Source organism: Acanthisitta chloris, unplaced genomic scaffold (assembly GCF_000695815.1).
Source record: "Acanthisitta chloris isolate BGI_N310 unplaced genomic scaffold, ASM69581v1 scaffold7898, whole genome shotgun sequence".
Lineage (NCBI taxonomy): Eukaryota > Metazoa > Chordata > Aves > Passeriformes > Acanthisittidae > Acanthisitta > Acanthisitta chloris.
In genome coordinates this window covers 25-20590 of record NW_008685291.1, presented here as the reverse complement: position 1 = coordinate 20590, position 20566 = coordinate 25, and the positions used below count along the sequence as shown (strand labels likewise).

At 42.2% G+C, this 20566-nt stretch overlaps 1 protein-coding gene across 1 annotated transcript in view; it reads left to right on the top strand.

The window, feature by feature from the left end:
* The window catches only part of PPM1H (protein phosphatase, Mg2+/Mn2+ dependent, 1H), a gene marked incomplete at its 5' end in the record, with an annotated part of 49795 nt that extends 33904 nt beyond the window's left edge, over positions 1-15891 (top strand). The window contains 3 exons of the mRNA XM_009079688.1: positions 1289-1396; positions 9980-10131; positions 15744-15891. Coding sequence (XP_009077936.1) covers positions 1289-1396; positions 9980-10131; positions 15744-15891 — 408 coding nt within the window. The remainder of the gene's footprint in view (positions 1-1288; positions 1397-9979; positions 10132-15743) is intronic.
* Between the last annotated feature and the right edge of the window lie 4675 nt (positions 15892-20566).

The following is a 20566-nucleotide window of genomic DNA, read 5'->3' as shown; positions in this document are numbered from 1 at the left end:
CATTAGTGCTGGTCCCAGCAAGCTTAGCTGGATGCAGCAGTAGGATCAATATAAGACACAGTGGTGTCAGTTTGCCAATATTGGTATGCTTGCTGTGTTTCTAAGTAGTGCTCCTCTGCTGCATTAGATTCTTATCTCAGTGCAAAGATACACACCCTTCAAAATTAGTCCAAGTTCTGAAGGTTCGGACCTGCAGCTTATCTCTGAATTTGACTGGGTTTATAATTATTTGCAAAATGTTTCACGCACATCTTTTAATTGACTTTTTTATTGCCTTATGGAGCCAGAAGTTAGTGAGGCAAAAGAATTGTGAGTTGGTTGCTTGTTATGGATGCTGTGAGCTCCCTTGTTCAGATGCTGCTGCGGCTAAGCTGGAGTTTGAGGGAAGTGATATGCAGAGTGCAGAGAGCAAGGTTCCCTGTCAGGCTGTCTGCTTGGTCAGTCTTTGGAGAAGCATTAATGAAGTAGAGCCCAGCACCTCTTGGGAGACAGCTCATGTCACAGAGGAAGGTGCTTGGGGAAGAAAGTGGTAGACCTGAGGTAACTGCAGACCTGCTGTAGACTGAGTCTCTGCAGAGGAGAGCACTGTGGTCAGTGCCACTGTCACCCATGTGTTGAGCAGTTTAAGGTGGCCTTTGGCACTTTTCCTCCACCACTTTCCTGATGGAGGGAATATACGATATGTCAATAGGAAGACACTGCAGATTTCTTATGTGAGTAATTAAGCTCCTCATCCTCTTTATAAAACCTGTTAACTAGCAGTATAATTTGCTGAAGGAATGCTCTCATAGACTGGTATGGACAGTGAGGCAACAGGGTTAGGTTTCCATGGTTCCATTCTCTCACAGGTGGTCACAGTCTAAAACGGGTGTACACAGAGTGGGATGTGAATGAATAGAAAGCTTGGAATAATTAGGAAAACAGAGATGGCATGAGTGTTAAAAGCTTTAATGTTAAATTTGGAGTTTCTGGGAGAGAAAAGAGAACTCATCGCTGGCAGTATCAGTAGGCAACAGGGTTAGGTTTCCATGGTTCCATTCTCTCACAGGTGGTCACAGTCTAAAACGGGTGTACACAGAGTGGGATGTGAATGAATAGAAAGCTTGGAATAATTAGGAAAACAGAGATGGCATGAGTGTTAAAAGCTTTAATGTTAAATTTGGAGTTTCTGGGAGAGAAAAGAGAACTCATCGCTGGCAGTATCAGTTACAGAGTTGGAATGTCTTTCCCTCCCTATGACGTAGTGCACATAACAAGATTTGATCCCACTGCTTGTCTTTATTTCCAGGCTCGGGTTATGGCAACAATTGGAGTGACCCGAGGACTAGGAGACCATGACCTGAAAGTGCACGACTCCAATATATACATCAAACCCTTCCTGTCCTCATCTCCTGAGGTAAAACAGCCAAGGTTCGACTATCTGATTTGTCACAGAGAAACAAATATATTTAATGTGTTTGTTTGTTCTTCCCAAATTGTCCATTCTGATTGTGGTCCAGTCCAGGTAACATGTTGCCCTTTCCAAAGATACAGCATGATAGTAGCATCCTCATAGTGGTTTTAAGTTCCCCAGCTGTGTGCCCTGGCTCTGGTTGCTCCACATCCCTGGTAGAGCATTGATGCCTTCTCCCTCCCTGGTCTACAGCTGTCCCATAGCCTTGCCAGTGTGACTGACAGACACCCATCTGTCCCCATCTTCATGTGCTCCTTCATAGGTCTCCTTTTGAGGCCTAAATCATGCTGCCTTCACAGAAGATGTAAATCTGTATACTCCAGAAGGGATGAATTCCATGGCAGCGTAAGTGTCCTGCATTAAACAGAGGATACCAGATCAACTCTTATGCAGGCAAATGTCAAGAGCCATAGAGGGATGCTTTATGCTTCTGTCTATCTGCCACTTCACCTCCAGTTCTTTAATTTTTTATAGTTTTGTGCAAGCACCAAATAACAGCAGCATGCATTCCCCAACAATGGTGTAATGAGGAGATTATGCAGTATTTGGGTTTTAAATGCCTCCTTCATTTTGAATTGCCTTGTCACAAGCAATTCCATCCAGTGTTTGACCACCAGAGACCTTGCAGCAAAGGGTATCAAGCCTTCCAAAGGGATTTGAATGTATTTGTTAACAAGGAACAGGCAAATCCTGCTTTTTTTTCACCCCTCTGTAACTGCATTCCTGTTCCTAGATCAAGAAACAGATGACACATATTTTTCATAAAATACTAAGCAAGGGAAAACCATCTGATCAGAGCACAAAAAGAGGCAGCTTTGCTTCTGCAGCCCAAATGCTGAAAACTGTCCACTGTCAACTGGCTTGCCAAAGTTTTAACCATACCCAGTATTTGACCTTGAATTTGTTGCTTGCTGTAGCAGTGCGAGAGAATGAAAACACACAAATGACAACATACTGCTAGGAAGGAACCAAATTATTAAATTAACCTTGCTTAGAACATCTTTAAGACCAGTTTTTCAAGAATGAGTGTTTTGGGTCGTCAAAGAATCACCAGCAAAGGCATCAGCAAAAGTGGATTTAATATTGAAGTGAAAGCACAACAAAGTTCATTGGCAAGGTTCACTCTGCTACTTACTAGATGGCTGAAGCACTCTGACAAAAATTAGACTAAAATCTAAAATCAATCCATCTGAAACTAAAGTCAGTGAGAAATGATGTATGTGGAGGCTGAGGACAAAAGAAGGATAAGGATAAAAAGGAATAAGGAAGACTCTCCCACTCCAGAGTGGACCCCCTTGCCAACCTTAGCCCCAGACTTAACCAACAGGTTAGGCCTAAAGGTTTTAGCAGCCCTTAAACTTTATAACACTTGATCAATAGCCTAATTTAAACAATTTAAGAAAAGATTCTGTAGAATTTGCTATAAGCACAAGACTAACTCACTTTTAGGTTTTACTTACTTACAAATCTAGCATACTTGAGAATTTAAGAGAGCAACATTCATAGTACATTTGCTATAGCATATTCACACTCATACATGCACAGACCTAAAGGAGAATGTAAAAGGTATATACCTGTGAAAAATTCCCCTTGAGTCCAGTGAAGTACTCCTGTTGAATGCCTTTGCATCTTCTCAACAGACAAAGGGTTGAGCCTTGAAGGAGTGAGTGTATCAGCCCAGGCTGTGTCAGTGGCATTTGGTGACAGTCTTCTGAGTGTAGAAACTTGAGTTTGTGAGCTCTGAGAGACATTCTGCTGGTTGCAGCCAGCTGCAGTCCAGGAGAGCTCAAGAGGTCTCACTTAGAACTGGTGTTTATAAGGTCTCAAGAGAGTTGGCTTTAGTCATAGTAGTTTGCTGCAATTTGGGTTGATAACTTTCTCTGAAAGTTTGATAACTTTGTTATAATGTTGTTCCACTTGGGTTGATATTCAGGCAAGAAAAATAAGTTTCAAAGGCTGTTAGAAAAAAAATTCAGGAGCTTGTTAGCATAAGTTCCTGGGAGCAGACAGTGTTTCTGATAAACTCAAGAGGAGCTCAGCCCAGGTGCTGATCATCAAGGCCAAGGCCTAAGAAGCATTTCTGAGATCATAGTGAGGCCTGAGGAGGGGCAGGGAGGAGGAATGCACCACCACAGTCTACTCTCTGACTAAAGTCAGTCTCTCTTGCTCCACAGAGTGGCCCTGTGGTTTCCTCTTGCCTCTGCACCAATAAACAGAGATATAAAAATGATATATATTTATTATATAGAAATTATATATAAAAGTTCCAAGTATACAAATAGAAATTAAAAAGTGTTGAGAGATTCTGGCCCTGAAAAAAAAAGGGAGATCTGCAGACAGCCCCTTCTTCATGTTATCAATCCTGTATCTTCCCTCTCTCCCTCTGAATGTGTGGTGTCCCTCACTTTGGGACCTGCTCCTGTTTTCCTCAGCCAGGCAGGCAGCCACTCTGCTGTCATCACTGTGATGGATTTATTTAGTACCAGAAAAATGATGCAATTCTGCCTATTTATTTTCTTTCTGACCAGTGTTTCTGGAGTATATAATGGCTGCAGCAGAGCATCTCAGCAGTATCATCTCTGCCAATTGCTGCTGCAGTATTTGTCTGTGTGTATAAACCAAAGCTTCTCATGGGCTTTTCTGATTTGTGTGGAATGTGTGTGTACGTGTTCAAATTCTGGAATAGGGCATCCAGTTCGTATGCTATCCATGTTTCAGGATCTCTTAACTGCTTCAGAAAAGGGAAGCAAACTTGGCTTTGTTTCCACATTCCCATCACAGCTAAATTCAGCAGAAGTGTGCAAGGGCAGAAGGAGGGAAGATAGCACCAACCACCTCAATTTAGGGATACTGGCAAAAATAGCCCCGAGTATTATTGGGAAGTAGCATATGCTCCAGCTTGTTTTCCATCACACCTCCTTCTCTTAATCATCTCTTCCTCCCCTTGCCAGAGAGAGCCCCATTGCTTTAACTCCTCATGTTTTTCCCTGACTTGTTCTGTCCATACATGGACAGTGCACCTTGCACAGAAACCAGCATTAAGAGACATCTTTGTGCTGCCATCTGGGAAGCTTGGCACTTGGAAGCAAAGGTAGTGCCATCAAGCAGCAGTCATATTTGGCCTTGTGCAGCATTGGATTTCAAACTGTTTATGTAGAGGTAGGGAAGCACAATGTGTGGTTTCCAGACCTGGAAGAGGAGAGGCACAGGAAATTAAGGCACATAGCGAGTCGTGACAGAGGGAGGATCCAAATCCTCTGTCTTCTGTTTCTGTGCCATATTACAATGTCCTTTCCCAAGTCAGGGACAACGTGGTGAGTTTTCAGAGCATTTTAATTCCAGCATGACAAAGCTCTGGTATGCTATATCAACCAAAATTTAGCTCAAGGAAAGGTAAACATGCCTGACACTACATCCAGAAATAAAGCATATAATAGTAATTTGACGGTGGTGTGAAACAGTACTTTGATAGAGTGCCAGGCTATGGGGAGGAGAAGTCATGCAGCCAAGACTGACAAATGTAGTCAGTGTTCAGTGGCTCAGCTGTTATGAGACCAGATTTGGAGGACTTCTGCAGGTTGGTAAGCTCTAGAGATTTGAGCCTCTTATAATGAACTGGAGTATCACAAAGCAGGCTGAGGCTCTCTGGCAAGGAATTAAGGTTTTTTTTTTCATAATGAAACAGTTAATTTGAAAGCTTTCAGTAGGAAATTCTGCTTTTCAAAGCTCAGTGAGAGCCACCTTGTTGCAGTTGAAAAGCAGAATTTCATCCTGTAATTTCTCAAATGGCAGCTCAGCCGTTTGGTGGGGAGAGATGTGGCTCTGATGGCAGCATTTGGCCTTGCCAGCAATAAACCCAAAGGCATCCACCACAGCAAAAGGTAAGAAGGTAATGAAGGAGAATGTTTTTTTCCATTATGTTAGTAAAATATTTCTGGCAACTCCACAAATATGTCCAAGGAGACTATTTTCACATCTGCCTTCTGGAGAAATCTTTAGGAATTCCACCATTGAAAGGAATAAGTAGGGCAAATATATAGAGAAGGACAATATGGTCAAAGGGAGTCAAGACGGTTTCAGGAGGCAAATATCACACCTTAGCAACTTAACGTCCTTCAGGTTATGTCTACTAGAGAATTAAAAAAATAATAAATGCAGTAGATGGTCTTGCATGAGCACTTTGATTTCTCAGAAAACGTTTGAGAAACTGTTCTGCATCACAGGTTATTAGTATAAAAGATATGAAGCTACAGACTAAGTGGAAAGTTGGCACAGTCTGTTGGAAATTGGCTGAAGGGCAGGAAAGAAAGGGTGGCAGTAAAAAGCTAAAAGGAGATTAATTGGTGAGTGCTGCAGGGAGCAGTGTTGGAACCCGCTTTTTATTATTTACATATAAATTACTTGGAGGGTGGTATTGAGAGATCTCATCGTTTGCCAGCGAAGCTGCACTGGAAAACACTGTGTGCATGAAAAGGGACGATACAATTAAGAAAGGGCTTAATTTATTGAAGTAGCTGAGTGGATCAGTAGTGCAGGCTGTTGTTTAGCTCCAGTTTCCCTGAGGGTGGCTGCTGAGGAGCACCTCAGGTGGCTGCAGGCTCACATGTCACTCTGTTGTGTATGGTTTTCAAGCTGCAGGGACTGTCTTAAAAACAAACCTGGCAAACAAGATACAGTGACTTCACAGAGCTGCCGTGGTCCTCTCCAGCAGCCAAAGGCAGGTTTTGTCCAGTGGGTAGATCCAGTCAAAACACAAATATAAAATCAACCCACCTGTTTCTTCATTGCTTACCCATTGCAGTTTTCTCAATGCTCTTGACTGCATGTCAGTGAGTAATATGAGAAACAAATATCTGGATTGAAGAAAGACATTATGTGACAAACTGCACAGTGTGTGTTCAGAAAGATGTCCTGTGTAACTATGGGCCCTAGTGGTGTGTATTCACTGTTCCCTACCATCAGATCTGTAAGCACTAGTATTATCCTATATATAGGATATAAGGGTAACCCAGTGCTTATTGTCATGGCTGTCCTTGCTACTGAGGTTCTGCTGCTTCTTCCTTACAGTTGGTTTCTTACATTTTCTGGTTATTAATGCTAAGTTTAGCTAGTTAACAGGTCAGCTGCTTTACATCAAGTAAGACATCAGTGGATGGTAGAAGTGTGGTGACTAAACTGGGCTCCTATGAGGGCTGCCCTGATGCTCCAGAGAGATCAAGTTAAAGAGTGAGAAACTTTGACAGGGCAGCACAGAAGTGCCTGGTTGGCTGGAGGGAGTTGCTGAGAAGGTTCTCAGGACAGCATGGGAGGCAGAGGACAGAGCACAAGTAGCCCAAGGCATGTAGGGCAGAGGACACAAGTTCTGCGGGGCACTATCAGGATTGATGTCTGGCTGCAGAAGCAGCGAGTCATGAAGGAAAGATTAAAGATTCAGGATGACATTGTTAGGAAATTTGTCAAGAGTGCAGCACCAGTTAAGGAAACCTCTGCACTGTTAGCCGTGGTCTCGCCAGCTGTCAGCTGCAGGACTGTGGGTGCTAGCAGGACTATGGAATGCTGTTTTGCAGTGTGTCCAGCTTTGCACAAACTTGTGTCACAGTCAGAACATCACTTAAACCTCACTGATTGCTTTCCTGAAATACAGCTACAGGAAGGAGGCAGTCATTGGGAAGGTTGGCTCTGGAATTTAAAAAAATCAAACAAAATAGTCTTTTCCATTGGAGTCAATGAGCTGCTTTTGGTCACATAAGATTTACAGGGTTCCTTGCTGTTGCCAGCACATAGGTAACTCCCTGGATCTCTCCTTGGCTTTCGAAACTGTAGCATATCGCATTCCATCACCTTTTCTGTAGCATGCGTAGAGTATGCAGTGGAGTGTTGCACAGTGTGGGGTGTGTGTGGAGTGGCTGTTCAGTGAGCCCTGCTGGTCTGAGCTTCTGTTGCACATGCCTTGGTGGTGCCACCCAACCTGTGTGCCTCCAGGAGCTCTGCTGTCACACTGCTCTGTGTCCAGCTGAAGCCACATGTCACAACTGTGAGAGACCCTCATTGACTCATGTAAGAACTAGAACAAAGCTACTAGCCAAAAATGAAGGGTTAGGAGCTGGCTAGTTTCTGTGTCTAGGCAAGGTGGTGCAATGAAAATAACTTAAATCTGCAACAGACTGGACAGCTCTAACTTGTTTTTGTCAGCAACATACTAGGGGCACCTACAGCTGCATTTTCAAAATCCAAGGAAAGACAGAAAGAAAGAGCTTAAGGTAACTGAAAGGCAGACAAAGCTGCATTTCGGTGAACGCTTTGTTGCATGTCCAATTGGTCCTTGTATGCAAGAATCTTAGCTGAAGTTGCCTCAAGCTTGCCTCCTATAACCTTGTCATTCCCTTTTCCTTAGCTAGTACCTAGGTACCAGCCTGAAATACCTTATTGCTCACCCCACTGTCCTCTGCACCTCTTCTGACATCTCGGTCCTTCTCAGTGGCACCCCTTTCTGGAGGTGCTCAGTTCACAAAGGTCATCCTTTTAGGACAATATCAATTGTCCATAATCCATATCAATCAATTCAAATCCTCTGAATCATTGATTGATTCAAAACCATTCAAATGCATGGTTTGGATTCCCACCTTCTGCCCCACCTAAGATGCAGAAAAGCCCCTGTGTGTGTGTCCTTCTCCTGGGTTGGAGAGCCATGGCTGTTTTTCCCAGCACTGGCATTCGAAGCTTGGTTAGCCCTGTGAGTGCATCCCTGAGCATTATCCCTGATGCTTTCTCAAATATTTGCTGGTCCCCAAGAGATCTGACCAGGACACATGCTGCATATTTATGGTTGTGTTGGCCAACTTACCCTCCACATCACAGTAATTTCTGAGTTGAAACCATGGGCTGTTAAGACGCTAAACTAAATTTTGGGAGATGGGGACTATGACAGCTACTGATTTCTGTACAGTGAGCTTGAGATGAGAGCTGTGCTGCATATAGAGATCTTTTCTATATTCCCACTCAGTCTGAATAAGCAGATATGCTCTAATGAAGACAGTATCTTGCCTTGAATTTAATCCTTTCCAAAGTCCTTATTCAGCTGCTACCTTAGATAATGAAGTGAAGGTTACATTTCACAAATGACCTTCTTGTGCTTTTGACTGAAAGGCAGACTCCTAGGGATTAGAAGTGGGGTCTAGGTGATTTTTTTTTATTATTTTTTTTCCTCCAGTACCGGTTGCAGTTTCATAAAAGCACAATTACATTAAAAGGTCTGGGCATTTTATGTTCATTGCCTGCTCCATGGCTCCTAAGGGGAGAATGCATCATGAGGGAGAATGAAACAGCTTATATTTTCTAGTTATGCCAAGTGCTTGTCCTAACAAATTTCCCAGCTGCTGTTGCTGTTAGTGGAGTCCAGGACTGGAGCAGGGTGCATGATGAGATGCACTGTTTCCAAACTTTGGTACAGATTATCATTTCTTCCTGTCTGCCTTGCCAAAGTTGTTACAGTTCTCTCAAACTGTGGTTGTTGGTGTTGGAAGTAAAGTGCTCTGTGAGTGCTTCATAATGGCTTCCCATCACAGCCTGAGAATTGCAGGCAGTTTGTCAGCTGGAGTGCAGCATGTGCTGGAAGGGGAGTTACACCCAACTAAAGGCTTGCTTTAAAACACTCTCCATGGCCTTTGCTTGTATTCTGCCTCAGCTGATGGGCTCACAGCACCTGCTGAGCCTGCCCCCTCCACTCCCAGCTTTCCCCAACCTTGTTGGGAAGAGGCTGGTGGAAATTATTTTAAAGGCAGGGTGTTGCAGAGACGCTAGCAGTGATCAGCCTGATTGGGACTGCAGATGGACAAATTGAAGTCAGTGGGTATTTTGATAGTGTGAATAAGCTTCACTTTTTGTGCAGATCTTGAATTGGTCTCTAGCTACTGAACAGATACAGATACATGTGACTGAGCAGGTAAACAGTTTTTCTCCATTTCATGGAACCACTCACTTGCTCAGGCATTACTAGAGTGCAGCAGCTACCTCAGGTTTAGAAAAGTGAATGCAGTGCCTGCTGCCACACAGGCATTTCCAAACACATCATTTGTCTGGCAGAGTTAAATGGGTCTGGACAAACAGTGCAAACAATTATTTGTGAATATTTTATTAGAAATTATCAAAAATTCATCAAATAAATTATTCAGCTTCCATATGACTAGTCCTGCCAATGATAGGGAAGAGCCTCACACTGAAACCAGGCTGCTGGGTGGGGGGAGGCCTCAGGCACTTCTGGCAGCAGACAGCACAATGCTTTAGAGCCTGGTTTAGGAATGCTTGCATCCATCCTGGCTTGGGTTGGCACCTGAGCCACGCTGAATCGCAGAGGGAAGGGTTGCTGTGTTGAGGGCTAAATTGGAGTTAGACTCCAGCAGTGCTATGGGGAGGTATTTCAGTGCCCTGGCCAAACCTGCTAAACTCACAGCCAAACTCAGCAGTATTTTGCAAACAGGTCTGACAGTCTCATCCTTCATGGATATCTCTTGGGTTTTTTTGTTTTAGGTGAGAGTCTATGACCTCTTGCAGTATGAACATGGACCAGATGATGTTCTGATCCTAGCTACTGACGGACTCTGGGATGTGCTGTTAAATGAAGAAGTGGCAGAAGCTGTCACTAACTTTCTACCAAACTGTGACCCTGATGATCCTCACAGGTTTGTGCTCATCCCTGATTTTCCAGCTTCTCCATAGAAGAGCCATTTCTGGTAACATATTTTTGTAGAAAGTATGATGTGAATAATATTTGGGAAAACATTTAGATGAAGACATTTTTATAAGTTGGATGGAGCCTCTACAGCAAACATGGGCATTTGGGAAGGGGATGAGGGGGGTGTGTTATGATTCAGAATGTCATGACTCAAATCATGATATCTTGGCATGGGATCCATTTTGTTTGCTGTATGAGGTCCTATGAAAACTGTAGGAGGCTGAGATCTTAGAAGAACTTGGCAACAGGTCTCTGTCTCCTGCATTCACAGGATTCCACTTAACTCTCCCCTGGATAGTCCCTTACCACTAAGGATTGTTTCTCAATAGGACATCCTCAACATCTCTCTCTCTCTCACTCAGTGTCTATGTATGTATAAATACTGCACAGTGTAGTTCCCACTCCTCATCATGGTGCAGCCTTTAAACCCACCTTCAGTAGGGGATGCTCAGTGCTACCAGCTGCAGGACAGGTGCAGTGATGAAATAGGTGGAAAGTGCCCCTATTTCATTTAACTGGATTCTGTTTAATTCTGCAATTTCAGTCTACCTCATACTCATCATTTTCTGTCTTCAGCACGCCTTAAATTATCACTTTCTGTCTTTAAAGCAAACCATCATGCAAACAAGTTCCCACACAGCTCTCTATAAGCTGTCTGCCTTGAGTGAGTCCATAGGTCTGTCTGCTACTGAGTTCAGTGTCGCTGTGAATGAAAACATTACACTAGAGATCAGAAACCTTTTGCTTGTAAACAGAACTGTGGAAGTGGAAAGAGCTTTGTCCTTCCCTAGGGACTGTTCAGGAAGGGCAGTGTGTGTTGCTCCTGCTTGTCTACCACTGTCTTCTGCCCTCACCCTGGGCTGAAAAGAGAAGAGATTTTACACATTCCCAGTTGGTCTGTGAAAAGTGGAGCTTCCAGAATAACTCTTGAAGGCCCATCTCAAAATGCTTGGTGTTTCTCATACTTCTGAGTGGTCATCTTCACTGGGTCAGCCCTGTTCTCTGTCAGCAGACAAGGAAGATAACTCACAAAACTGACACCTTGATAGACACTTGGGTTTTGAAGTGAAAGCAGCTTCAAAGTAACTCAATAGGAGTATTTTTTGCCCTGACACAAACATGGAATGCAAAAAGAGGTTTTACTGCAATCGTCAGGAGAATGGATGGTTAGCAAAAGCTGTTTGGAATACAGTCAGGGTGTGTTATGTCTGTCTTGTTCCTTTTGGTCTTTACAAAGCTGGTGATGAGTACCATGTTTGCTGCAGTGGGAATGGGAATTCTTTGTTCTTTTTGACTTGTTAGGTGAGTAATTCTTCATCCATTATAAAACACTTATAGAAATCAGAAATACTAAAGGAAAGTGAGATTTTTTTCTTTTTATTTCATTTAGATTCATTTGTACTGGTTTAGACTAGTAATTGTAGGGGATTAGTCCCTGTTTGTGCCAACATGAGTACCACACATTCCAGAATTGAGCTTGCTGTTTATACCTTAGAACAAACACATTTATTGGTGTTTGACCTCCTGGTCTGTGAATGGACATCTGAAATGAAAATTAATTTGTTCTTTTAAGCAACTTTGTGCCAGGTCGTTTAGAGGCGTACAAACAGTGGTGGCAAAACATTTCTCATGCCAGTGTGCAAAAGGTAATTAGAGCAGTCCCTCATATCGTTTACAATTATATTTATGAAAATTACCTTTGCAGAATTGCTCTTGCTGCTTGGTTGTAAAGAATATTTAAAGGTTTTAAAGTACTGTGTGAGAGGTTTTATGTAATTGCTTCATACTGGTCTAAATGAGGTATAACTAATGAATTTACAATAGCATAGCAGCTCAGGCTGTGGAGCTGCCTTCATTCCTCTCACTAGTCAGTGACAGGAAAATCTTGTTTGCTGTGTTATCAGTGTTATGTTTAAAGGAAACTTTATCCCACAAAATGTCAGGTTCTGTGATGGGTGTAGTGACATAGTCTGTGGTGAGGTGATCAGCTGGAAATGTAGTATCTCTAGGGATATAGAACACTTGTCAGAGGTTTGGGTTTGGTAATGCTGTGGTCTTTAGGAGAACCTACCTGTGGAGCAGATCTCAGATCCACCTGACCCAAAAGCCTACTTACTCCCTGACAGCAACTTATTAAAAAAGAAAAGAAAAAAAAAAAGCTAGAGATGATTTTAGAGCTACAGAGTACTTATCTGTTACATAAGTAACTCCTTATGGGAACAATATCCCTCCCATTTGAATTAGAAGTCACTTTATAGCCTGATGGGTAAGAGCTTAAAGCCCTCAGCAGTGCTCTTGGGACTCTCTCTTGCTGATATTTACTGTGAGTGTTTGTTGTCCACATTAAAACCATCTTTGAATCCTGTCAAACATAGCATGTGCCTGGACATCTCCAAGTGCAAGGAGAGCAAAGTCCTCGGATCTGTCTTCACACAGCCACGTAGACACAGCCTCAGGGGATTTGGGCAGTGAGTGACGGGCACAGGCTTGTTTAGAGAAGTTTCTGTGTGATGACTGTGATGGAGTAAAGAGGCTGGAGTGGAACTGGATTTGTTAACCAGCTTGTTTCTTAGGGGTATTGTGGCAGACAAGAGCATGAAGGGGACTCTGAGTGAAGAACAGGTGTAGTAGCAATGCACTGCTGTTTTCCATACATCAGCTCTCTGAAGAGGTATGAAGGTGGAGAAGCATGACTTTGTCCCTTTGCTCCAGCTGCACTTAGGCAGATTTACCCTGTGACCTTGGGAATCTTTTGTTTCTCATCCTCCCTCCTGTCATTTCTTGTTCCCTTTCACTTCCTCTCTTGCACTAGCTAGAGATTTATGAGGATTCTGGGGAGCTTTTCCACCTCTGCTGGGTGTGAGAAGATAAGAAGCTGCTCAGACAGCAGCACAATTCCCCCACTGTCACCATTTCTCCTGCAGTACTTTCACTGATCAATACAGAAAGCTTCAGCAAAAGAAAAACACCCATATATTTATTCTTAAAACACAAAAGTTGTATTACAGCAAGGCTGTTCATTAGCAGAAAGTGGATACTTTAAAATTACTTCAGCAGTCTCGACAGCTTTCACAATTTCACAGCACTGGAAAATAAAACATTCAGTAATGGACTGCTGATGCTATTCATCTCCAGGTACAAGAGACTTGCCCTATCTCCTCCAGTGCCAAGTTGAACAGCATCACTTCAATTCAGCTCTACACAGGAGAGGAATATGTTGCTTCACTGCTGCCTTCACCTGTTCCTTTTCTTTGCTTCAATGTGCTGGTTTTCTTGAGTATTTCACAGTCTGTCTATAAGAGAATTTCTAGTTTATTAAAATTCCTTTTTTTTAATCTTGCCCTCTCCAAACATTCAGCAGCAAAAGCTTAACACAATCAAAAGCAATACTCATTCCTTTGTACTTTTTAGATGTGGTGAGCCCTTGTTAATTAGAAAAAGCAGGAAGGCAAAGTTTTCTTGCAGAATGATGGGTGCTTCTTTCCTAAATTCTGACAATAGCTGAGAAATCCTTGGAAAATATGTTCTAGCCAAAATTCACTCAGCATCAGACATGCTATGAATAAATATTTCAGTTTCTTGCTTGCCACATGGAGTCCTTTTGTTCCTTAGCCCTGCATCTGATTTGGGAAGTGAGGAGCCCAAGTTTGTATGTTTGGGTTTTTTCCCCTTAGGAAACACAGTTGTCCTTACTGTCCTAGCATAATATGAAGTACTTCTTGTTACATAGTGATGTTATAGCTCAAGGTTGTTGGTACAGTCTAACCTTGGAGCATGCAAACAGTGTGCACGTGTGTGTGCAAGCATATGTGTTAGATTTCTTGTCTTTGGGCCCTTCTCATACTGTTAAAAGTAAGCAATTTGTCAAAACTATGAGAGCTGGAAATTTTGTCACAGTACCATTAGGAGCAGGGGGTGCATTGCTGCTGTACAACATTACTTGAATTTTAGCATCAGACCTTTTGAGTAGTCAAATGTTAGTTTTTTGCATTCAAGAAATCTTTCTAGTGGAGCAAATGTATCTACTCCCAGTTCAAAGGAGTCATTTGAGTTTTTAAGGCATCAAAATTCTAGAAACAGAACATAATTTAGTTTTTTCCTTCTTTTATCCCCAAGAGAGTGAATAAAGTCTCTACTGATAGAAATTACCACTTAATGCATTCTGTGCTGAAAAGTTCCAGGGTTAGAACAGTCCTGGATAATTGATCAACTTAAGCACACACACACACACACACAGAGAACTTCTGATTAATGGAGATATTGTTCTTTCCGACTCCTCAGATGAGATCTGGGCAGATTGTGTCTGGTCAAGGATCCTCCCTAGAAAAGTGGGTCCTGAAATGCAGGCCCTTCTTGTCCTTCCTGGGTTTTGGAAACTACAGAGCTGTGCTTTGGTTCTGCAGGCCTGTGTGTGTGGCTTCTTACAGCCCTGCATCATCTTGGAGCTTGATACTTAGGCTTTAAATAAAACACATGCTGACACAATATTGAACCAGTTTCTTTTCTTGTGAGTCTTTTAACTATTCAATTAATTTGAAACTATCAAATCATAAAGAGCTTGCCTCCACCCAATCAAATTCAAAGCATCTTGGCCAGGTGTTGGACTGGTGAAGTAAAACACGTGACAGTAGCTGTTCACCCATAATGAGAGTTCTTTCAGAGGAAACTTCTGAGTGAGCACAAAGATGTGTAGTAAAAGCTGCTAAAGCAGTAAGGGAGAACATGTTGGAGCACACGACAGAGTCTGTGCACCATCTTTTGGGCTCTGACACCCTTCTGCCCCCAAGCAGCATGTGGTATTTTTTCAGGACAGAAATTAACTGAGCCCAGCATAGACTGGGAGTTTTGAAGCCACATGAAACTTGGTATTTCACTAAATTAAGCACCTGACAACTCACATTCATGCAGTTTTCATTGAACTCATAAATGGAAAAGAACTGTGGGACTCTGTTAATCTGTCTGTCTTAACTGTGTTTCAATTTTCAGTTTCAGAATAAAAGAGATTTAAAAATCATTCCTACAGTCAAGGAAAACAGACAAGTTAGTCTACTTGGTTTAAAGTGTAATTTGGATTTTATTTTTTGTGCTCTATTACTTGCTTTCAAATTACTTCTTTTTTTTTTACAGTTTGTCTCTGAAATAGTTGAGCCGTGTTGACTTCAGGTGTGTCAGTGAACAAGGGTGTAGTTTTTAACAACAAGTAAGGTTATTTGGGTTCCTCATTTTTTTTCAGACTGCTCCTAGAAAGCCCATTTGTTAAGGCAATTGTGTTTCATATCCTTCTGCAAACTGGTGAAGCCAGGCACCCAGAATGGCCAATGACTTTTGGTCAAGTGATGCCTCTCAGCTAGCTTTTTATTCTTATTCACAAGCTGTCACTGAGCTGGAAGGAGTTGTTTGTGGGTATGCCATGGTTTGTGTTTCTCCTGCCTGTTTCTAAAGTGGTGGGAAGCATGTCCTGCTAGGTCTCACCATTAAATCTGGTAGGCAGCAGGCTGTGAAAACCTGCTTCCCTCCTGGAGGAGAACCCTCCCTGGCTGTATTCCCTCTTTCCCACAGGTACACACTGGCTGCACAGGACCTGGTGATGAGGGCCAGGGGAGTGCTGAAGGACCGCGGCTGGCGGATCTCCAACGACAGGCTGGGCTCGGGGGACGACATCTCCGTCTACGTCATCCCTCTAATACACGGGAACAAACAGTCCTGAACGTCAAGAGTGGCTATAGGTTGGGGATCTCTTTGGGAAGGGCCTGTAAGAGACAATATGGTTATAGTGGTCTGACCAGGACACTTTCAATAGATGTAATCTAGTCAAAACTAATGCTGGAGGGGTATTTTTCTGCCTGAAAGGTAGGGCTCTGCACATATACTGTATATGATTAAAGATAACCCTTAAGATTACAATTTCCCTATAGAAATGGGTTTGGTGCTTAAGAAGAATGGGATTTCAATGCTGCTAGCATATTATGGATTTTGCCATCCCTCCAGGTGGGCGATTGATTTTTTTTTTTTCTTAGTTTACCATATAATTTGGAAGAGCCATTTCAGCTGTGAAAGTAGAAGTGGGTATCAGAAGCCAAAGTGGCTCCTAAAATCTACCCCCAAATATTCAGAAGGTGGCTTGGGTCACATCACATTTAAAAAAATATATATATATATACATATATGAGACTCAAGAGTTTTCTTCCTTCAAAAGATTGCATTCATGACTTATCTATGGACAGCTTCAAACTCGTGTAATCCCTTGAATTCCCATTTTCCTCTCCTATCTCTTCTTCAGTAGACTATGCCTCCTATATTTTGGTAGGAAAGCTGAAATTGTTTTCAGTGTGACTATGCCTGTTTACTGCAGCTAAAACAGCCACCTGCAAAATGGTCCAGGAGAAATAGGTCACAGTCCTGTATGGCAGGATTTATTCTGGTGTGAGGAGTTGTTTCTCAAGATTCCTTGTTGTGTGTATGTCATGATTATACAGAGCATGCAAACTCAGCTTTATGTCATGTTTACCTGGAAGATGTGGTTTCTTTGGGATCAGAGATTTGCATTCATTGAATGGTTCTGCCTGCTTTATCCTGTTGAAAGGAACCCTCACCATAAAGGTTAAATCATAAATCAGTTGGGATTTAGTAAACTTGTTTGGGCTCCTGAGTATTTTCAGTTGGGTTCCTACTTGAAGTGATGGTATTGTTTTCTTTATCAATTTGGATAGCCAGACAGTGATCTCTTTAAAAGGTGTTTCACTTCTTCCTGCCTCACTTATTATTCAGTACACCTTTGCCTCCTTGACTTGGGTGATCAGAAAGTGACAGCTTATAACTTTGTCCTCTTGGCATTGAGAACTGTAGTCAAGGATCACAAGATGACGGTGATAGATACAAGCCCTTGGCTAGCTTCAGCAGCAGTGATGAATCAATTTAAATAAAGAAAATTTCCACAAAACATTACTGAAGTGAAAGCAGTAGTCCAGGAGGGAAACAAGTGAGCAAATCTGCGATGTAACCTGGCAGCCTAGTCTTCAAGGAGGCAGTTCTTACTCATTGACAGGAATTTAAGAAAATATAAAATCAGAAGGTTCTAGCCTATAGGCAGGTATATGGGCTGGGGAGCCAAGTTCCACTGAATTTGCCACCAGACCACATTTGTTTGCAGCTGCTCATCTGGTTTGTACTTCTTGGACAGGCAAAAGACAGAGAGCTGACCTAATTGTAGGCCACTGACACACAAATGGTGTGTCCTTTCTAAAGGAGAAAGAGGATGCTGTACCCTTTGCAGAATTCCTCCTGAACAGGCATGGCCTAGAGCTTGCCAGATCTGTAATTTGTGATGTGCTGTGTAAACACCACACAGTGCCAGTGCAGTGTGGCTGCCCAGATGCTATATTTGATTGCAACAGTTTGGTGGATTTAAACTATTCTGAATCTCTAGACCCAGAAGGAGTTTAAGGATGAGAGCATGCCATGTAGTGTGTGTAAGGGCTCAAACATGCAGCAAGCTGCATGATTTCAGCCTGAAAGCTGTTCTGTGCATTCCCCAGTGCCTGCATGTGATAAACTGTGCAGAACATGGATGTTTTCTATTCTACAGCTTCAGCATAAATCAGTGACATATCTGATTATGTGTTGTCATGCTTTATCTTTCCTTTCTTTATTTTTTCCCTCTTTACCTCCTTTTCTGTGTGCATCTGGGTGAAAATAATGGTTTGGAGTCTAGAATATTTTTCACATGGCTCCTCATGTTTTACAATTTAAGCAAGAGATCTCTTGCACTTTTTTTTTTTGCCTAATAAACTTGTAAACATGTTTACATGCTTTTCATACTCTGCAGAACTCCTGTTGTCTCTTTGCAAATGCAGCTATGTAGTCCTCTAGCAATTCAGATCCTCTTCTGCAAAGAGACTAGTGCTGGCAAATCTGGTGGAATAGCCTGAACAGCAAAGAAGGTGGTGCATCCAGGTACCAACTTCAAGCCTGAGTGAAGTATTTCAGTGCTTATGCATTGTTGGCCTTCATTATTTGGTAACATGATCGACACATGTACCACTCATGATAAAACCATTGAGTGCAATGTGGTAGAAGTAGATTTCCCATGTAGCTTTTGCTAAAATATAAAATTGAAACTGCAAGACAGTGGAAAATGCACCTTCTCATTCAGGAGTGTTTTTTAAATGTACCCTGAAGAGATGGGTTAGCAGAGTACATGACCGGGTGGGAGCAAACTGGCAGTTGACTTCTTAGAGCATGATCTGATGGGCACTGGTGAATCAGTCTGTGCACTGTTTGTTGTTATCTGAGGCATTGCCATCAGTCAGACAACTTCTCTGCAATGACTGCACTCAGGTCAAGTTGTGTTCACTGTCAGCTTCTCTTCTGAAAAAGGCAGAAGTACACTATCAACAATTAATAACAATTAGCATCAATTAATGAATTCTGAGAACTTTAATAAAAGGTTTCCTACTCAGGTGTATGTGATTGAAACTATGCTGTGATGCTTTTTGTTTTGGTTTTTTTTCCTGAAGTATCTGTTATACATTTAGGTGCTTTGCATCTCTGGAGTGTCTGGCACATCTCTGATCCAGTGCATTAGTACTTGGCTCGCACTTCTACCTGCACTCAGTAGGAGCTTCTGAAGTCCCTGTGCTGGGGTCAGTGCTCTGCTTCCAGCATGGTATAGAAACATACACACCAAAACCTCACAGAAATAGCAGGCAGGAGTCATTTATTGGGGAGGTCTTGTGTGAGAAGAAAGAAAAATTAAAAGCGTTTCCTTTATAGACTGGATTATTTTGTGAATCACAGCATTAGAAACTGCTATTGGCAGGGAGGATCCATGGTGTGCAATGCCATTTTTCAGACAGGCACAGGATGGATATTGCTGTATTCAGACCTGCAACTGGTCTGTGGCTCAGTGAAGCTCCTGAGTTAGGAGCAGACCTGTCCTCAAACTGGGGCAAGCTAGGCACTAATTTCAAATTTTAGACCATTTGGCATGTCTTCTTTGTTAGTTACTGCCTGATGCCAGCAGTACTGGGTTGTGCCAGTCAAGTTCCCCTAGTATCCAAAATTGTTTAAGCCTTAGCAGCAAGAAACCTCAGTCCTGAGTATTCATATTGCTATTGCACAGTGCTGTGCCTTGCCTGTGCATAGGCACTGCTTAGAAAGTTGGGCAAGTTCTTGCCCTTGCTTGGATAATGGCAAGGAAAGACTCTCGTAATAGAATTCCAGTTAGCTAACAGTGCCATGTAACACTGTCTTCTGGTGCCTAGTCCAGTCCCATTTCAAGAAACTCAAAACCAAGAGCTTCTACCATTCTCCTATGAATACTGTTGCAGAAGGTAGTATGGCTATTTCAGACATTTTTCTCTTGCACTACAGCCTAAAGTTTTCTTTGTTTAATTTGATGAAGAAGGTGGTTAGAAATTTCATTTACACCTTATTGTGTGAGGCACACAACCAGCTTTGAGTGCATTAAGGTAATAATGCTTCCTTCATGAACACAAATGTCTGAGAGGGCTGAGGTTCAGTGGCCTCATGCTGGAGAGAGAGAATTTAATAAATTCTCAAAAACAACAGGGCTAACAGATAAAGGAAAAGTTAGCAGTGGCTTTCCATGTTACGGTTGCTTCCATGTTAAAATGTGACAGGAGAGGTCTATGAGGTACAGTCAGCTCTGTGCCTCCAGGCTGATCTTGAAGAACTGCACTTGATGTTTGGGCAGATTTTGGCTCTGAACTTCTGCTAAGTTTTTAAAGAACACTACACACTCTGAGCAAATCTGCCTTCTTTCTTCCAGCCTTGGTGTTTAGATTTTATTTTACGTTTTATGTACAAATACTTTCAACATTTTTGTGAATTGCAAACTGTGTCGAATTGCTGTTCCTCCCTGACATTTTAGGTGTGTAAGTAGTTTTCCTCCATGTGTCTTAGATGAAGATTCAGTGATGTGGCTACCACAGAGAGAGTGACCAAATGATGCTGTAACTGTGCTGCTGTATTTCTACCTGTGATGTACTTGAAGGAAGATGCCCTTGTCCATCTCCAAACTCATTCTGTTTTATTTTTTCAACCATTGCTGTTGGTGTTCTTTCATAGGTGTCTTATTTTGATTTATTTTTTAATAGCTGTCACATTTTTCTTTCCTTCATTGGACAAGTCATCTTAATATCTTAATTTGAGATCTGTACAACTGTCTGGGGTTTGTATATCCTGAAGAAAGGAGGACCTGGTGGAGGAAGATGTTTTGGACCAATGTATTTCTGCTTTGTGACTGTGAAATGTTAACCTTTTGTAACCTAAGAACAAAAAAATGTTTAGTAAAGGGATCTATTTTGTGTTTTTTGAAACTTTTCAGTGCAATGAACAAAAGAGGAGGATACTGTAGAAGT